General features: G+C 46.2%; 1 protein-coding gene across 2 annotated transcripts; it reads right to left on the reverse strand.

Moving 5' to 3' along the window:
• Window positions 1-1,320: 1,320 nt before the first annotated feature.
• On the reverse strand, window positions 1,321-14,433 carry LOC135371548 (baculoviral IAP repeat-containing protein 3-like). 2 transcript variants are annotated; one of them, XM_064605540.1, is made up of 5 exons: window positions 14,083-14,433; window positions 10,825-11,003; window positions 6,531-6,774; window positions 3,298-3,488; window positions 1,321-1,484 (listed from the first exon to the last, which is right to left on the reverse strand). In XM_064605540.1, the coding sequence occupies exons 1-4, from the start codon at window positions 14,357-14,359 to the stop codon at window positions 3,316-3,318; spliced, it is 873 nt and encodes a 290-aa protein (XP_064461610.1). In that variant the 5' UTR covers window positions 14,360-14,433; the 3' UTR covers window positions 1,321-1,484; window positions 3,298-3,315. The 2 variants fall into 2 exon arrangements, with proteins under 2 accessions (XP_064461610.1, XP_064461609.1); XM_064605539.1 differs by lacking the exon at window positions 1,321-1,484 and having other exon boundaries at window positions 2,187-3,488.
• Window positions 14,434-14,543: the final 110 nt, after the last annotated feature.

A 14,543-nucleotide genomic window follows, 5' to 3' on the forward strand; every position in this document is an offset into this window, starting at 1 on the left:
GAGAATAGTGCGGATATATATAATTTTCATATTAACGCGAAAACTCTGAGGGAAACTCCTGCGAATTTGGTTTCCGTTAACGTTACCACTTCCGAATTTCGTTTCCTGGTTTCGGTTTCTGGTAGTGGAAACTAAAACAATGTTGTTTCTGTTTCCATTTTCGTTTCCTGTTGAATTTCGGTAATTACTTTCCGTTTCCGGTAGGCGATTCTGGTTACAGTATAGTTTCTCCAACGCCATCAAGTACCCGACGTACGAGGGGCGTTCAAGTCAAACCGGGACTTTTCATTTTTCGCTAAAGTAAAATGGACTTGCAGGCCAGAAATTAGTTTTATTTTTCAACGTAATCTCCAGCTGCACTAATGCACTTGTCTCAGCGTTTCACGAGGGCTTGGATGCCAGCAGCGTAGAAATCCTTACCGATGCGTAGCAGCCATGATCGGACCGCATTCATGACCTCGTCGTCGCAGCTGAAGTGGGGGCCCCCAAGGAACGCCTTCAATGGCCTGAAGAGATGGAAATCGCTATGGGCGAGGTCTGGACTGTAAGGGAGATGTGGCAGCAACTCCCAGCCAAGTTCCTGTAAGGTGCGTGTTGTGAGATGCGCGGTATGTGGGCGTGCATTATCCTGTAGGAGGATGACTCCTTTGGTGATGGGGCCCGGCTTTCTGAAACTGGATGTGTTCATGAATGATAGTGTTCAACGTTCCCACAGAAAGGTCCGTCTTTCGAGCCAGTAGAGCAGTTCGAGACATGTTATCCGTCGGTCCTTGAGGATCAGGCGCTCCACAAGTTGGATATTCTCAGCAACTCTGACACTGGGCTCCGAGCCGCACCGGCCGGGATCGTCCCGCACTGATGTACGGCCGTCTCGGAACCGTTTGCACCACTCAAACGCTTTGCTGCGGCTAAGTGTATCGTGGCTATACTGAGCATGAAGTCTTCTGTGAATTTCAGATGACTTTACGCCTTCATTGACGAAAAACTTCATGACAATTCGCTGTTCCATGTGCGCGCTCACCTTGTCGTCGGCCGTCTTGTCTAGCACGTGTCTTCTGTTTTGCACAAACTTTGGACAACTACGTGGTGAACGCAAAGGCCTGTCGCGATGGAAAAGAAGTAGCGGGAGCCATTTGTACACTTAGGAGACAGAAAGTCCCGGTTTGACGCCCCTCGTGTATACGCTTTCCAGTGACGTAGATGGTGTCGTCTAAGCATTTATTTCGTGCGAACTTTATATCACAAAAAGATAAAGGAGGGGTGCACTTCCTACCAATAATCTCGCTTCTAAAATCAATAAAGACGACGAAAAAATGTTTGTGACATAAAAACACCGCGTCCTTTATTGACAGCACTTTAGCGAGGACGTCTTCTTACGTGGAGACAACTCGTTCCTTTCCATCGGCGACGTCGTGTGGTTCTTGTTTTCCAGCAGTCACGTATCACGGGGATCCGGCTGATTGTCTCGTCGAGATGACTTCTACCTATAGTTCTCAACACCCAGAATGAATTGAAAATAAGAACAAATGATATATCAGTTTCCTCACAACCTTTAGAGTCGGCTCAGGAATCTTCTGAGACAAGCAGCTTCTTTGGCGTAGATATGAGACGAGTATATATATATATATATATATATATATATATAAAAGTGAAATAATAACACTTGGACTACAGATTACAGGAACGTTAACAAAAGCTAATTTATTTAATGGACAATTTAACACATAGATTAAAAAAATCATCATCTTTGTCCTGACGAAGACAGTGCCACTGTCGAAACGTCGACCATTCTTTTTTTAATCTATGTGTTAAATTGCCCATTAAATAAATTAGTTTTTGTTAACGTTCCTGTAATCTGTAGTCCAAGTGTTATTATTTCACTTTTATATATATATATATATATATATACTCGTCTCATATCTACGCCAAAGAAGCTGCTTGTTTCACTTTTATTCAACTTCGTAGCCGTCTGATACATTAACCTATTTGTTCTATATATATACGCTAAAAATGGAGGTTCGAACGACCAGGATGTTGTATATAGATAGAGGAAAAAAGACTGAAGTAGGGAGTGGGGGAAGTTATTTATTAAGTTGGCATTTATACTAAGGGTCTAGGGAAGTCTACGTTCCGGCGGAAGCTCCGCCTTCTTCGGTTTTTCCTATATATATATATATATATATATATATATATATATAAGTATAGTATAAGTAGTATATAAGTATCTATATATATATAGATACTCATGGAACGATCCGACAGCACCAGAGGACACGTGTTTCGCCGTGTTTGCGGCTCGTCAGCTCTGGGTAGCTGCGCATCGTTCGGAATTGGCAAACCAGGGGTCACTCAGCGAGCGATATACACCTGAGAGCGTGACTGAGCACTCCTCAATGCCACAGTGCAAGCCAGTGAATTATAATGAGGGGATAAAAGTCATTAAAAAAACGGGTAAATGACACTAGACGTGTTTGAAATTGTTTCGTCTTACTTGGGACTCGTCAGCGCGGCGTAGGGGCATGTGACACGATATTGCCCTATGGCTGCACATTGAGCATATGTTTACAATTTGATCGTGCAGTCCCAGCCGAGTACAGCTGTTTCATCCTACTTGGAACCCGTCAGCGCGTCGTAGGCAAGTGACCTTGGGTCGGCACTAACAGTGCGTCTCGGCGAGACGTACCCGTGGAACATTGACGTCTCGCCGAGACGCACTGTTGGTGCCGACCCAAGATCGTGTCACTTCCCTGCACCCTAATATATAATTCTCTAATATTCCCTAATATCCCCAATTCCCTAATGTATAATTTGTATTTATAAATATATTCGCATTTAGCTGGGACACTCTGTATACGGGTTCTTACCCAATAAAAGCATACCTGCGCCGGAATGTCGTGCTCTCCAATTAATAATAGCAATAATAAAAATATGTATAATGATTCGTGGCTTTACGTCGTGAGGCAGTCGACGTCCAGTGGTGGTACCGCGTGCTCAGCACCTCTCGCTACGCACACTTCGCACATCGTCAGCTATCAGAGCTATCAGAGGTGCACGCGGGTGTGCCCTGGCGTCGTCGAACCTTTTTTTCTGGTATTTAGTTGCAGTCCAACGGGGAACGTTCTTCATCCACCGTTCGCGTTGCAAGTCGCACGTCGGAGTTTAAACCTGTCTAATAGCTCTGTCTCGATGTCTGTCTGTTTTCTCGATGTGTTCCTGTGATGTCGGGTCATCGCCGGCGTGTGTCGGTTGTTGAGAGGTGTAATGCCACGTAATAGCCAGTGCTGGTCTGTTGCGTACCATCACTTTTCCATGTTTTCAGGCCAAGAAAACCTCCCTCGTGGTTGCGATCTTGCGCTCGCATGAGGGACAGACGGTGCTGGATGTGGCACATCCAGTGCAGGAGACAAGATGACTGCATGGAAGGAATATCATGTGTCTGTCTGCCGTCTTGCAGATGATGCACTTGCTCAAGTCACCTGTATCAGCTTCTGTAAGAGAAGTTCGAATAATAAAGGTTAAACTGTACGGTTCTGTGTGTACGACGATCCTACTAACTGCGGTTGAGAATCCTCATTCAGCCCGCTGAATATTGCACGAACATACTACTCTTCTACATTTCAAATGAAAGGGTATTTTTCAAACTGTGAGTGATTTCAGAAGGAGTGTGACTCAGAGAGAGAGGAGAGCACTTTCTGAAACTTTGGGGTCCTCAGGATACCGCGTCGGCTCCTCCCTTACAGTCTTTTCTGCAAACCGCAAAGCATCAACACCACGAAGACGTCGTTACAAAGTCACGAAGACGGGACGATTGCTCAAGAACAACACGTTGCTGGGTGCACTGTCACGGTGTGTCTTTGATTTAAATGAAAATGATATCTTCACAGCAGATATGCAACGATTGTTTGGGAAGATACAATTATTTTTGTTTAAAGCGTAGCATCTTGAGTGCGTCTGTAAGTGCGGTTCATCAATGCAATGACATTAGAGACGAATGTCCAACAATCGCTGTGTATATCGGTTACGGGGCAACTACAAATTGGAACCTACGGTGCACTTCTTCGTGCCCGGAGCACCGGGCACGAAGAGGCAAAAAAATCGTAAAGGAACGCCATTTTTTTCTTTATTTTGTTCATTGCGCATCTTCGGAGACGCGTATTTCCTTCATCCCCAACGGAAGAGTGGGAAGGAGTACAGTGCCGCCTCATGCGTCGAAGATGAGCTTTAACTTGCGGAAACAAAACAAAAACAAATGTATCGGGTGACTCTATCGGAACTGGCCTTATCTTGGGTTGCATTTTCTATTTGCTTTTAATCTTTTTCCAGGACGCGAGAGGCGATAGTGTGCTCTTTCTCCCTCTCAGATTGGGGGTGCAAGAAAGACGCGTCTTCTAAGAAGCGCAATGAACAAAATAAAGAAAAAAAATGGCATTCCTTCAGGATTTTTTTGCGGGCGATCTATCGAACGGATTTTTGTTCTCAAAACGGCTACGATATCAGGTGACCGAAAGGAATAGATGTTCTCATTGGGACAACTGTGTAGCTTTTATAATTAAAAACTTAATTAATGAAAGTTAATTAAGACATTGCCTTTGGACTTTGCTAATGCCCTGCTAGGGAGTGCCCTTCAGCATATGCTATATTGCAATGATTTCATCTTGGAAAAAAGTGTCATACATATTTTTAAATAATATGTTCACAGTTAGCGTGGACACCCTGTATATGTGGTACACGGTCCTATATCACTTCATACAAGGCCCACATAAGTATCATATTGACTCCATATGTCTCCGTATGGTACCCATAAGAATGCCATGTTGCGTACATACGACTTCATACGCGGCCCATATGTATCAACGTAGGACCCATACGAATATGTATGGGAACCATACAAACTGATATAGAACCATATGAGTCTCATACGGGATTTTTCAATACACCGAAGCAGCACTTGGACAAAACAAGGTGCTTGTACAGCCGGGTGGGCTGTCCTCCCGCAGCTCTGTAACAGCCGCTTCATTACCGGAAACAGTAACGGAAACGAAAATATAGCAGAAATGAAAATGGAAACGGTAACGGCAATACGTCTGTTATCCTTCCCTTGTTAGGACCACGGCGACGCCAAGTTACCTGTTTGTACTGGAGTAGTTTATTCCACTTTTTCGTACTCCTAAACGACCACAAATCTGAAACTTACGTACTCGATGACCAGCATAATATGACTTATTAGCTTAGTACACCCGATTTTTAAATTTTTTTTCCTCGACTACAACGTTCGGTAACACTGCTGACACGGTCACGTGAGGTAGGAGGACTGTGTTGTTCCGAGTGGAAGTCAAAAGTTCCTGTCCGCATCGTAGCAAAATTTCAGGTGCACCGTTTGAATATATGCGTAGAAAAGCGGAGGGATCTGACTGTCTGTCCCAGTGACCCACATACATTTCCCATCCCTTGCCCTCCCGTAGCGGCTCAATCAATTGTAACACTACCCTAAATTTGCTTTTGCTGCTACATACTGTTATGCACATGTCATTGCAACAAAAATACACAAAAGGGATAAGTCGACTTATCATCTTATTGTATACAGTTCTATATATTGTATACTTAATTCTCGGACTCGCAGATTTTTTCTGCACTGAGGAATATGGAAGAACAATTTACCGATATTCCCGGAAAACCTTTCGTGTTTCAAGAGAAACCCGCTCTGTAATACGACCTTTTTAATGCAGACGTTCCGTCTCCCATGCGGGGGACATCATCAGTGAAAGCAAAATGAGAGGCGACCGCAACCAGCGGATTACTTAACCAGGTCGGCGAACACTTCGGGGAGGGGGCCGCGATTGGTATTACACACTGAAGGTTCTCCTCGCAGGTGCCATGATTCAAGCAGTTTCCTGGGGCCCCACCTTTGTTCCCTGGCTAAGGTCACAGCATTCGCCTAGTCAAAAGAGTGATCTGTGTTCCAACAATGCTCGGTGAGCTCTGTCTTAGATCGCGTTGCGTTTGTTGAGTTGCGAACATCTCGTTCGTGCTCTTTTAGTCTTGTACTGCGCTTGCGGCCCGTCTCTCCAATGTTTATATGCTGAAGATATCGACAGTCATGTTCCTCCCATGTGAACGACGGAAATTGATGTTCTGAGGCTGGAACACATAATAAAGGACGACACAACACTCAGAACATCAATTACTATCGTGTCCAACAGATACCGCTTGCGTAGCGCCGTCGTATCAATGTGTGTGCGGGTGAGAAAAACATGTAAGAGTGAAAGTGAAATGAATGAGTGAGTGTATGTGATGTCCGTTCAAATGACGCACCCTTGGGAGCCCTTGGGAAGATGTGTAGGCTTAGCACAATTGGTATAGCCTTGGACCGCCAATCCAGAACATGTTGGTTCCAGTCCTGCAGCTGGCTAACCTTTTCAGTGACATCCTTCCTTCATTCTTTCTATGTATTTCCACATTTGGTGCAGAAGAGTTACATCCGCAAGTTATCATGGTGTCTTTTACGCTTTGCAAATAGACGCGGTACTCACTTGGAACTTCCCTTGTACTGACGTTTTGTGGTAAAGACACGACTTCACCTAGCGCCCTGCGTAGGTCTTGCTCGTCGAGCACGTCTACCAACCCCGTGCTGTTAAGTCTTGCGCGTATCGCTAACTCCACGATGTCCGGGTTGATGCCTTGCAAAATCAGGCGGTGGACAAGATATGATGATTTTAGGTTCACTACCAAGAACTCTGTTGCTTTGTCAGACTTGTTCCTTTCTGCAAGGCTTCTCTGGAAGGCAAAATGTTGCTCAGGTTAGAACCACTTTGATACGCTTGATACACGGGTAGCATTACTGCTTTTCCAGAGGGGGACGTCTACTAGAATGCCGTTTGTGTCTATTGACACATGATAATTGAGAATCTGAGATCAGATTGCGCAGATCGATGTCCCACACGGTTCCGCCTAAATTTTCTATACTAACTTCTCTTTGTCTTAGTCGTTACTACTGTCCTCCCTGTACCTGTACATGTGATTCACAGATAGCCGGATTTATTGTTGTTAGAAGCAAATTTAACATGATGTGTTTTTACCATACACACGGCAGCGACAACAGATAAATCCAGTACGAATCAGACTATGTGCAGTTCTGGGCAGCTAACCACTTCGCTGAGGAAATCCAACCGACATAATTCGCCACCTGTCGTGCGCTACGGACGTCGACACTAGACGTAGCGACCATTTTCCTCTATATATTTCGCACGACAGGCTGCCCCTCTCAGCAACTACTGGACTAATTTCTTTCACAAACTGGATACTTTTTCGTGCGGGCCTCAGAACATACGGCTCCTCCCCAGAGGCTCTCTCGCAAGCAGCGGTATTCAGGACGCGGTGGACATGTCTAAGAGGGTAACAGGCCATGTCGGTCATTCCCCAGCAATTACCCACCTTGGAGCATTACGTCGCCGAGCAGAAAGAACGGCTCGTCGGATAGGGCAACTTACGGACATTGTGGAATACCGCCGGATGAAAGCTAACGTACACTCTAAATCTTTTCACACCTTTAAAGGTGTAATAACGTACATGGCGCACGCCTTTTTAGGTGTAATTTCGGTAACATCATAATGGAGCACGGTTTCGCACAAATTTTCTTTACTCGAGTGTTGTCTGACCCCCAAAAATTCAGTCTGGCAACATCTCAACATTGTTCAACAGTATTGTAGACACTTGCGCGTGCTCGATTATCGATAGCGATGCATATATGCATTAGCTCGTACCCACGATATCCAATATATAATGAAAGCAAGATTTGCACTCACACTTGATATTTAGTAATGCTTTGTGAATTCTGTAATATATCATCCTGGAGATGGAATGTTACGCAACCAGGTTGAATGTGCATAGCGCACACCTTTAAAGGTGTGAAAAAGTTTATAGTGTAACATGAGAACTTAAGAAAGAGGACAGGAAGCGTTGGCGTAAGTTTTGCCACTATCGCTCACCGTTTGATCCTGTTCTTTTCAATATGGTATTTGTCCAAAATTGTCGATTCGGATTGAGAAATGTTGGTCACTGTTAATGAGAATTGTGAATGTGATATTTACTTAAACCGAATGAGCTCTCCTTCGTGTGTATAATACGTCTTGGCAACAATAATTTTTACCATATACATAGAAGGAGGCATTGGTTGTTCCCATCCTGAAACCAGGCAAGCCCCCAAATGCCCTATCCTCCTTTTGCCCTGTGAGCCTGACAAGCTGTATGGGGAAACTGACGGAAAGAATGGTTTTGCATCGCCTCGACTGGTGGCTCGAAAAACAACGTGCGTTTCCTCACGAAATGGGTGGATTTCGTCGCCACCGAAGCTCCATGGATCCAGTTCTCGACCTAGTCTCTACAGTCTAAGATGCTCGTGCCCATCGACGGATCGTCGTATCGGTTTGCCTCGACATCAAGCATGCATATGATACCGTATCACACATTTGTGTGCTGCACGCCTTGCGCTCCTTTGGGTTATCCGGTCGCCTCTTCATCTGGCTCCAAGACTTCCTTAGGGACTGAACTGTCGCTTTCCGTACGTCCCAAGGCCAAAGCCCTCAGTATCCTGTTCCTCAAGGAGTCCCCCAAGGAAGTATTCTCAGCCCGACACTCTTTAACGTGGTGATGACCGGCCTAGAATCAGTAATTCCTCGCATAGTGTCGTTTTCCGTGTATGCAGATGACGTCGCCCTTTGGACAGTAGGAAAATCACGCCCAGCCATACAGCGCCGTCTGCAACTCGCTTTAAATAATGTTCATACGTACCTCGCGCACCTTGGGATGGACCTTTCACCCGAAAAGTGTGTCGAGCTCCCTTTGACGCGCAAAGTCAATTTCCGCGCAATTAAACGCGCAATTTCCCTCTTTGGGTTGGTGCAAAGAAGCTTGAGCCGGTACGCTTCCACCGCTTCCTTGGCGTAATAATCGACTCGGACTTGCGCTGGGCTCGGCACATTAAGCACCTTGAAACTAAAGTGCAGCGATGGATCCCCGCAATTCAACATCTTTCTTGCTCAGGGTGGGGCTGCGATCAGCGTTCCCTGCTCGCAGTTCACGCGGCGTTGGTGAGGGCGACTGTGCTTTACAGCCTTCTTATACTGCACAGGATATCAACATCATCATTAAATACCCTTCGGTTCTTGTTTGCTCGAAGCCTTCGTCGCTGCCTCGGAGTTCCAAGGATGGCTGAAACACGGCAAGTACTGGGTGAAGCTAGTGAACTCCTGATTGAGGTTCTACGTCAACGTGGAACGGCTTGGTACTTCCTCCGTTTGCGTGCACACATTCCCTGTCACCCGCCCCTCAGGAAAATTCGATACGGCCCTGAAAGCGACTTCTATCGAGTAGCGCAGAGGACACACCAGACACTCACTGGCTTCATAGCTAAGGACATTATACCGCCCGAAGCCCCCTGGTCTCTGCCGGTACCGCCCACTTTTGTGCGTCTTCCAAACCTTCTCGAAAGAAGAGATCAGGTCCCCCCTCAAGTCCTCCGAGCCCATTTTCATGCTCTGGTAGATGAGAAGTGTTCAATGTTTACGACAGCATATACCGACGGCGCATCCCGAAACGACAAGTCCGCCTCAGCATTCGTCATACCATCCGAACGCATAGTGCACGGAGGACGCCTTTCACATCCAACCTCCTCCACAGCTGCGGAACTATATGCCATCCTTTTCTCTTTACAACACATGCCTGATTTTACACCGCAGGAATGGGCAGTCTTCACGGACTCGAAATCTGCACTTCAAGCAATTGAAAATTTTGGCATACGAGGTCCCTCCGCACCCCTAGTCACAGATGTGTTAATGGGTTGCCACACTATCTACGAAGCAGGCCACAGGCTAGTTCTCCAGTGGGTACCAGCCCATTGTGGTGTCGTGGGGAACAAGCAGGCCGACAGCGCCGCAGAAGCAACACTCTCGTATCGGGAACGGACCAGTATTGTTCTGCTCACAGGAGACCGCAGTTCCATTCTGCGACGCCTGGTGACGCCCCTCGCGCCTCGATGTGGCCTTTACAGCTCAGTGGCGTTACCGCTTGAGACAAGTTGATTCTTCCTCCTGCTGCCACTGTGGTGCTCTTGAGGATCTGGAGCATATTGTTCTTCATTGCCCCAAGTACCAACCTTCCCGAACCGCAATCTCCGAGTCTCTTCGTCAGCTAGACTCTCGCCCCTTCTCCCTATCGAAATTGCTTAGTCCCTGGCCCAATCCAGACCAGCAACGATCTGCGCTCAAAGCTCTTTTGACATTTCTGGACACCATCGGACTTCGGTCGTTATTGTGAAGGGGCTCGTTATTTTATTCCCTGCATCCCCACCAGCAATGGGGTAGAGTATCGCCTCTGGCGATGAACATCCCCACTCTTCAGAGACAAAATAAAGTAGTTGTTGTTCCAACCGCCAAGCATTCAGTGAGATCTTTATAACAAAACCTCCAGGAACGGACACTATGCACAGCAGAAAAGCATGCAGAAAATGCGTACGACAAAACAACAACGGGAAGGTGCAGTGTACAACGAAGTAAAGTATTCGAAAAATATTTAGCACATGTAGAACAAAATATCTTAGGATGTTCAGTATGCACAGTGAAGGAGGAGCGCTTGCAGGGGGAAATGTCCACCAAATACAGGAACAGAAGGATGTAAACAAACACCCCAAAGGAACCTGCCCCAACTCAGCTACTACGTACGATTTGCGCCTCATGCTATTAGCACGGTACACGCTGTGGTTGTACGAGCGCTTGATTCACTAGATTCCTCTAGGTTGGGCAGCCTTATCGCGGGAGGAGGGTAAATTACCTCTGCAAGTGTACTGCTGTGTTCCCGACTAATGTTCTCGATAACCGCATCACCAAGCTGCAGAATGACGTAAGGACAGTCTCTGTACCACCTGGCGTGTTCAAATAACGGGTCGTCCTCATCGCTCCAACTGCAAAGAGAGTTGCCGCACTGAAAGCAGGTTGTGCGATCTTGAGCACCTGCGCGGAGAGAAGAACGTGATCACGCAAAGCATAAGAACCACGTAAGCATCTTTGTAATCAGGTCATGTGGAATCGCTTCCAGTGTCAATATTTATTCTGTCTGTCGGCCGGTTTGAAATGCAGGTTTATCGTGGTTATGATAAATTGTTTCGAACAATTCGTTCGTAATTCGACACAGAGGAACATTGCCGACAAGCAACAGACTATTCACGACCAGCCGTTTGTGCCCTATGGTCAGAATCGCTAGTGACGTGTATTTTGAGAGACAGAGAGAATGCATTTTGAGTATACAGACCTGACCATAAGCATTGATCATAAGCATACAATGACTTTGCCTCCGTGGAGGCTACCCAGAGCTTGTTGCGCGGGGACCACATCTATGCCTCCACAATTCGCTTACGCTTCACTGTGTAGAGGAAGTGGTGTTCCCCTGCATGAGTCCTGACCGGCGATGATGGAATGTCCCAGCGGGCAGATGGTCGTGGCCTCGCGCTAGCACGGTGCCGGTAGAACTGGCTGCCTAATATGGCGGGCTATGCCTAGCGCAGTAACGCGCGGCAGCAGAGGCGCGTCATCGTCGTCTTCCACGGGCCGCCACAACTATTTCTATGTCTTCCACCCCGATAAAGTTGTGGAACGCTTGAATGTCACAACTCCACTGTTTGGCAACTGCGTTTGTTTTCTTTCTTCTTGTTGTGTCTTCCGAGCTTAAGTGATACGCATCTGTAATGTGGCTCAGGTCGCTCAGGCAGCTCATCTTTGTCAGAGGCGTGCAATCATTTGTCGCTATCGTATGACTTTTCTAGAGAGGAAATGCCGCCAAACTGTCACAATCCACCGTCTCCTCTTGCAGCGAAGTTAATCAAGTCGCATAAAAGCTATTTCGGTAATTCGCATGGGACTTTTTGGTACCACGGTCTGTGATCGAGGAGCAATAAAATGCGACCATGGCTTCGAAATATGCGTTGTGCAGCGCCTACAGGGCCGCTGCTTTTCGTTCCTCTGCCGGCGAAATTGCGCAAATGCTTCGGGAGACATCCAGCACTAGGAGACGACCCTGCGCGCGTTTCCATCCTTGTTTCTTGCAACGCTCTCGCGGGAATGACAAAAGGGCAAGGGTGCAGGCCAGCTGGTACATGGTGAAAAAATGGTCAAAAAATGGAATTCGAGAAATGGACAGAGGAGGGACTACACGACACGTTCTCGAACACAGCAATCACACAGCAATGACAGCATCACCTACGTACCCAACAACTTCCGAATTGGTTGCGAGGGAGCAACCGACGCCACGCTTACACAATTTCCCCTCGTGACAATCTCTTTGTACTCCTTTAACAGTCTCGCCACAGGGTCCCGAACAGAATCTAGGACACTTGTCTCGTCGAAGGCCGGGGAACAATTATTACAAAGTCTAAGATGACCGACAAGCTCGGAATTGCCAGACAGCGACTCCGCATTTCTCTTGTGTTCGCTGAGCCGAGTGTTTAGACACAGTCCAGTCTGATCTCTCGCAGGATTCCTTCAGATTAGATATAACGTTAGTAATCTTTATCACATAACTCACGTGTCGTTGTTGGCATTCAGGCAAACCGCCTCAACAGGTTTGCATGCAGCGGGTTGTTGCACGTCCTGTGTAATTTGTCAAAAGTCCTGAACCCGTGAGAAATTATTTCCTTTTCAGCAACAACACTCGGCTTTCGCGAATATCGTGATTGCTGTCTTCATTTTAGTTATTTGCAGATTTGTGGGCACACTCATTGGGATGTCCAAGAGTATTACAAAAGGTAAAAGGCTCTTTAGTTTCCCTTCCGATTGATATTGATAAAGTAGAAACGATATATTTACAATGCAAATATGATTGGATGGTGCCAGACCTTGACTGGATCTCTCAGAAAGGAGGACTCCACTTGTGTCTAGAGGGGGTAGTTTAACAATTAATAATAGTGTAGACCACACAAGAATGTGAGACCGTTGAGTTACATGCTCGAAACGCCTTTTAGATACACTACGGCAGATTGTTCTAATGTCACGCGTTAATTGAACGAATGCGATTAACTGAGCTAGGAAAAAGAAAAAAAATCAATCCTTCCACAATGCATTCACTTCAGGTGAAAGTGAAGTGCAACGTGCGTGCGACACTTACTCAAGCGATAATTTTCATATGTAAAAATTTCGCAGATGCAATGCAAAATGGCAGTGTTAGTATTGCAGTGGTACAAGGCGGTGAACTAAAAACGATATGACAACGAAAACATGGCTAGGAAGCAAGCGAGCTGGTGAAGATGATGCATCATGTAAAACCTCGAGACTAGGGAACCATGATGGGACAGACACAAACACGAAATCTCAAACACAGCTAAAAAGTTTACTTCACATACAGGAAATATATACACAACAGGGGGAAGAGAAACAACCAGATGAGGACAAAAAGGGGTCAGTTCGGGAGAAAGAGCAGTCTGTTCAAGGCCGGACCGAGGATTACGAATGGTTTGCTGACACAGTTCCCACCAAGAGGTTATGCAAAGGGTCTCTCTCAAAAGCCTTCTGTGAGGGTGTACTTCAGAACTCTTTACAATTGTTTCATGCCATACAGGGAAGCAATCTGAGCATTCTTCCAAATGGTTGGTAATTTCGGAGTTAGAAGCTTTATTTTTTAATTGTAATGAAGGCTGTCTCAAGCGATCACTTGAGCAACGTTTTGTCTGGCCAATATATAACAGAGACCACAAGCTAAGGGAATCCGATAAACAACATTTAAACAACAGGGGACAAATTTGCTCTGGTGATTCTTGCAAGTAACTCCAGGTTTGGCGAAAGGCGTGAGGTGGTCAAGACCGGAGCTGTTTTTGAAAACAAGACTGACTTTTTTTTTTTTCTTCAGGAAATTTCTTCGCAACGGACAACAAGTCGTGAGTCACTTTGTCGAAGTAACTTGTGGTTTTACCTTACTTCCACCAAGTGTTTCCTAAGCATCTGAATGTATTTTCATCCGGGATTCAACAAAGGGATTTCGAACCGGGAAATTCTCAAATGGTACATGGAGGCATCGGTTCACGAAACAAAAAAGGTTGATTACCAGTGTAGAAGAATCCAGCTTTTGCCATTTTTTCTGTGTTTCCCTGCGCAGTTGCAGGATAAAGGTCGAACGACGATTTTCTGCTTGCGAACGACGCGTACCTCTCATGTATGGGCCTGGTGTTTTGCACAGCATACTCCTTCGCGCGATTTCCATGCGATTCTGGACGTGCGAGGTATGAGACGTCTTCTGAACTATAGGCTAGTTCAGGTCTTATCCCAGAGGCAGCATCCATCATGACAGTGCCTGTTCCAAACCGAAAGATATGTGAGTGCATGGTACTCCAGAACTACCGCATACAGTTATTTGCACCATCGGCATAACATCGGATCGCTCGATATATTGATGGGGGCGGGGAGGAGGAGGGGTTATGTTGCGGACTGAATATCTACGAAGGCATAAACTCGCACCGTTGATAATTGTTCTACGAAATTTCTCCCGTAATTCATCATTCAACGCTT

Source organism: Ornithodoros turicata, unplaced genomic scaffold (genome assembly GCF_037126465.1).
Source record: "Ornithodoros turicata isolate Travis unplaced genomic scaffold, ASM3712646v1 Chromosome110, whole genome shotgun sequence".
NCBI lineage: Eukaryota > Metazoa > Arthropoda > Arachnida > Ixodida > Argasidae > Ornithodoros > Ornithodoros turicata.

Excerpts from the sequence above, each read along its gene's own strand:
- LOC135371548 (XM_064605540.1), bottom strand. The coding sequence starts at position 14,359 with ATGCACTCACATATCTTTCGGTTTGGAACAGGCACTGTCATGATGGAT. Across the intron at positions 6,775-10,824 it reads ACAGCAGTACACTTGCAGAG|AGAAGCCTTGCAGAAAGGAA; the intron begins GTAATTTACCCT and ends TTTGCCTTCCAG. Across the intron at positions 3,489-6,530 it reads CAGTACAAGGGAAGTTCCAA|AAGCTGATACAGGTGACTTG; the intron begins GTGAGTACCGCG and ends CTTCTCTTACAG.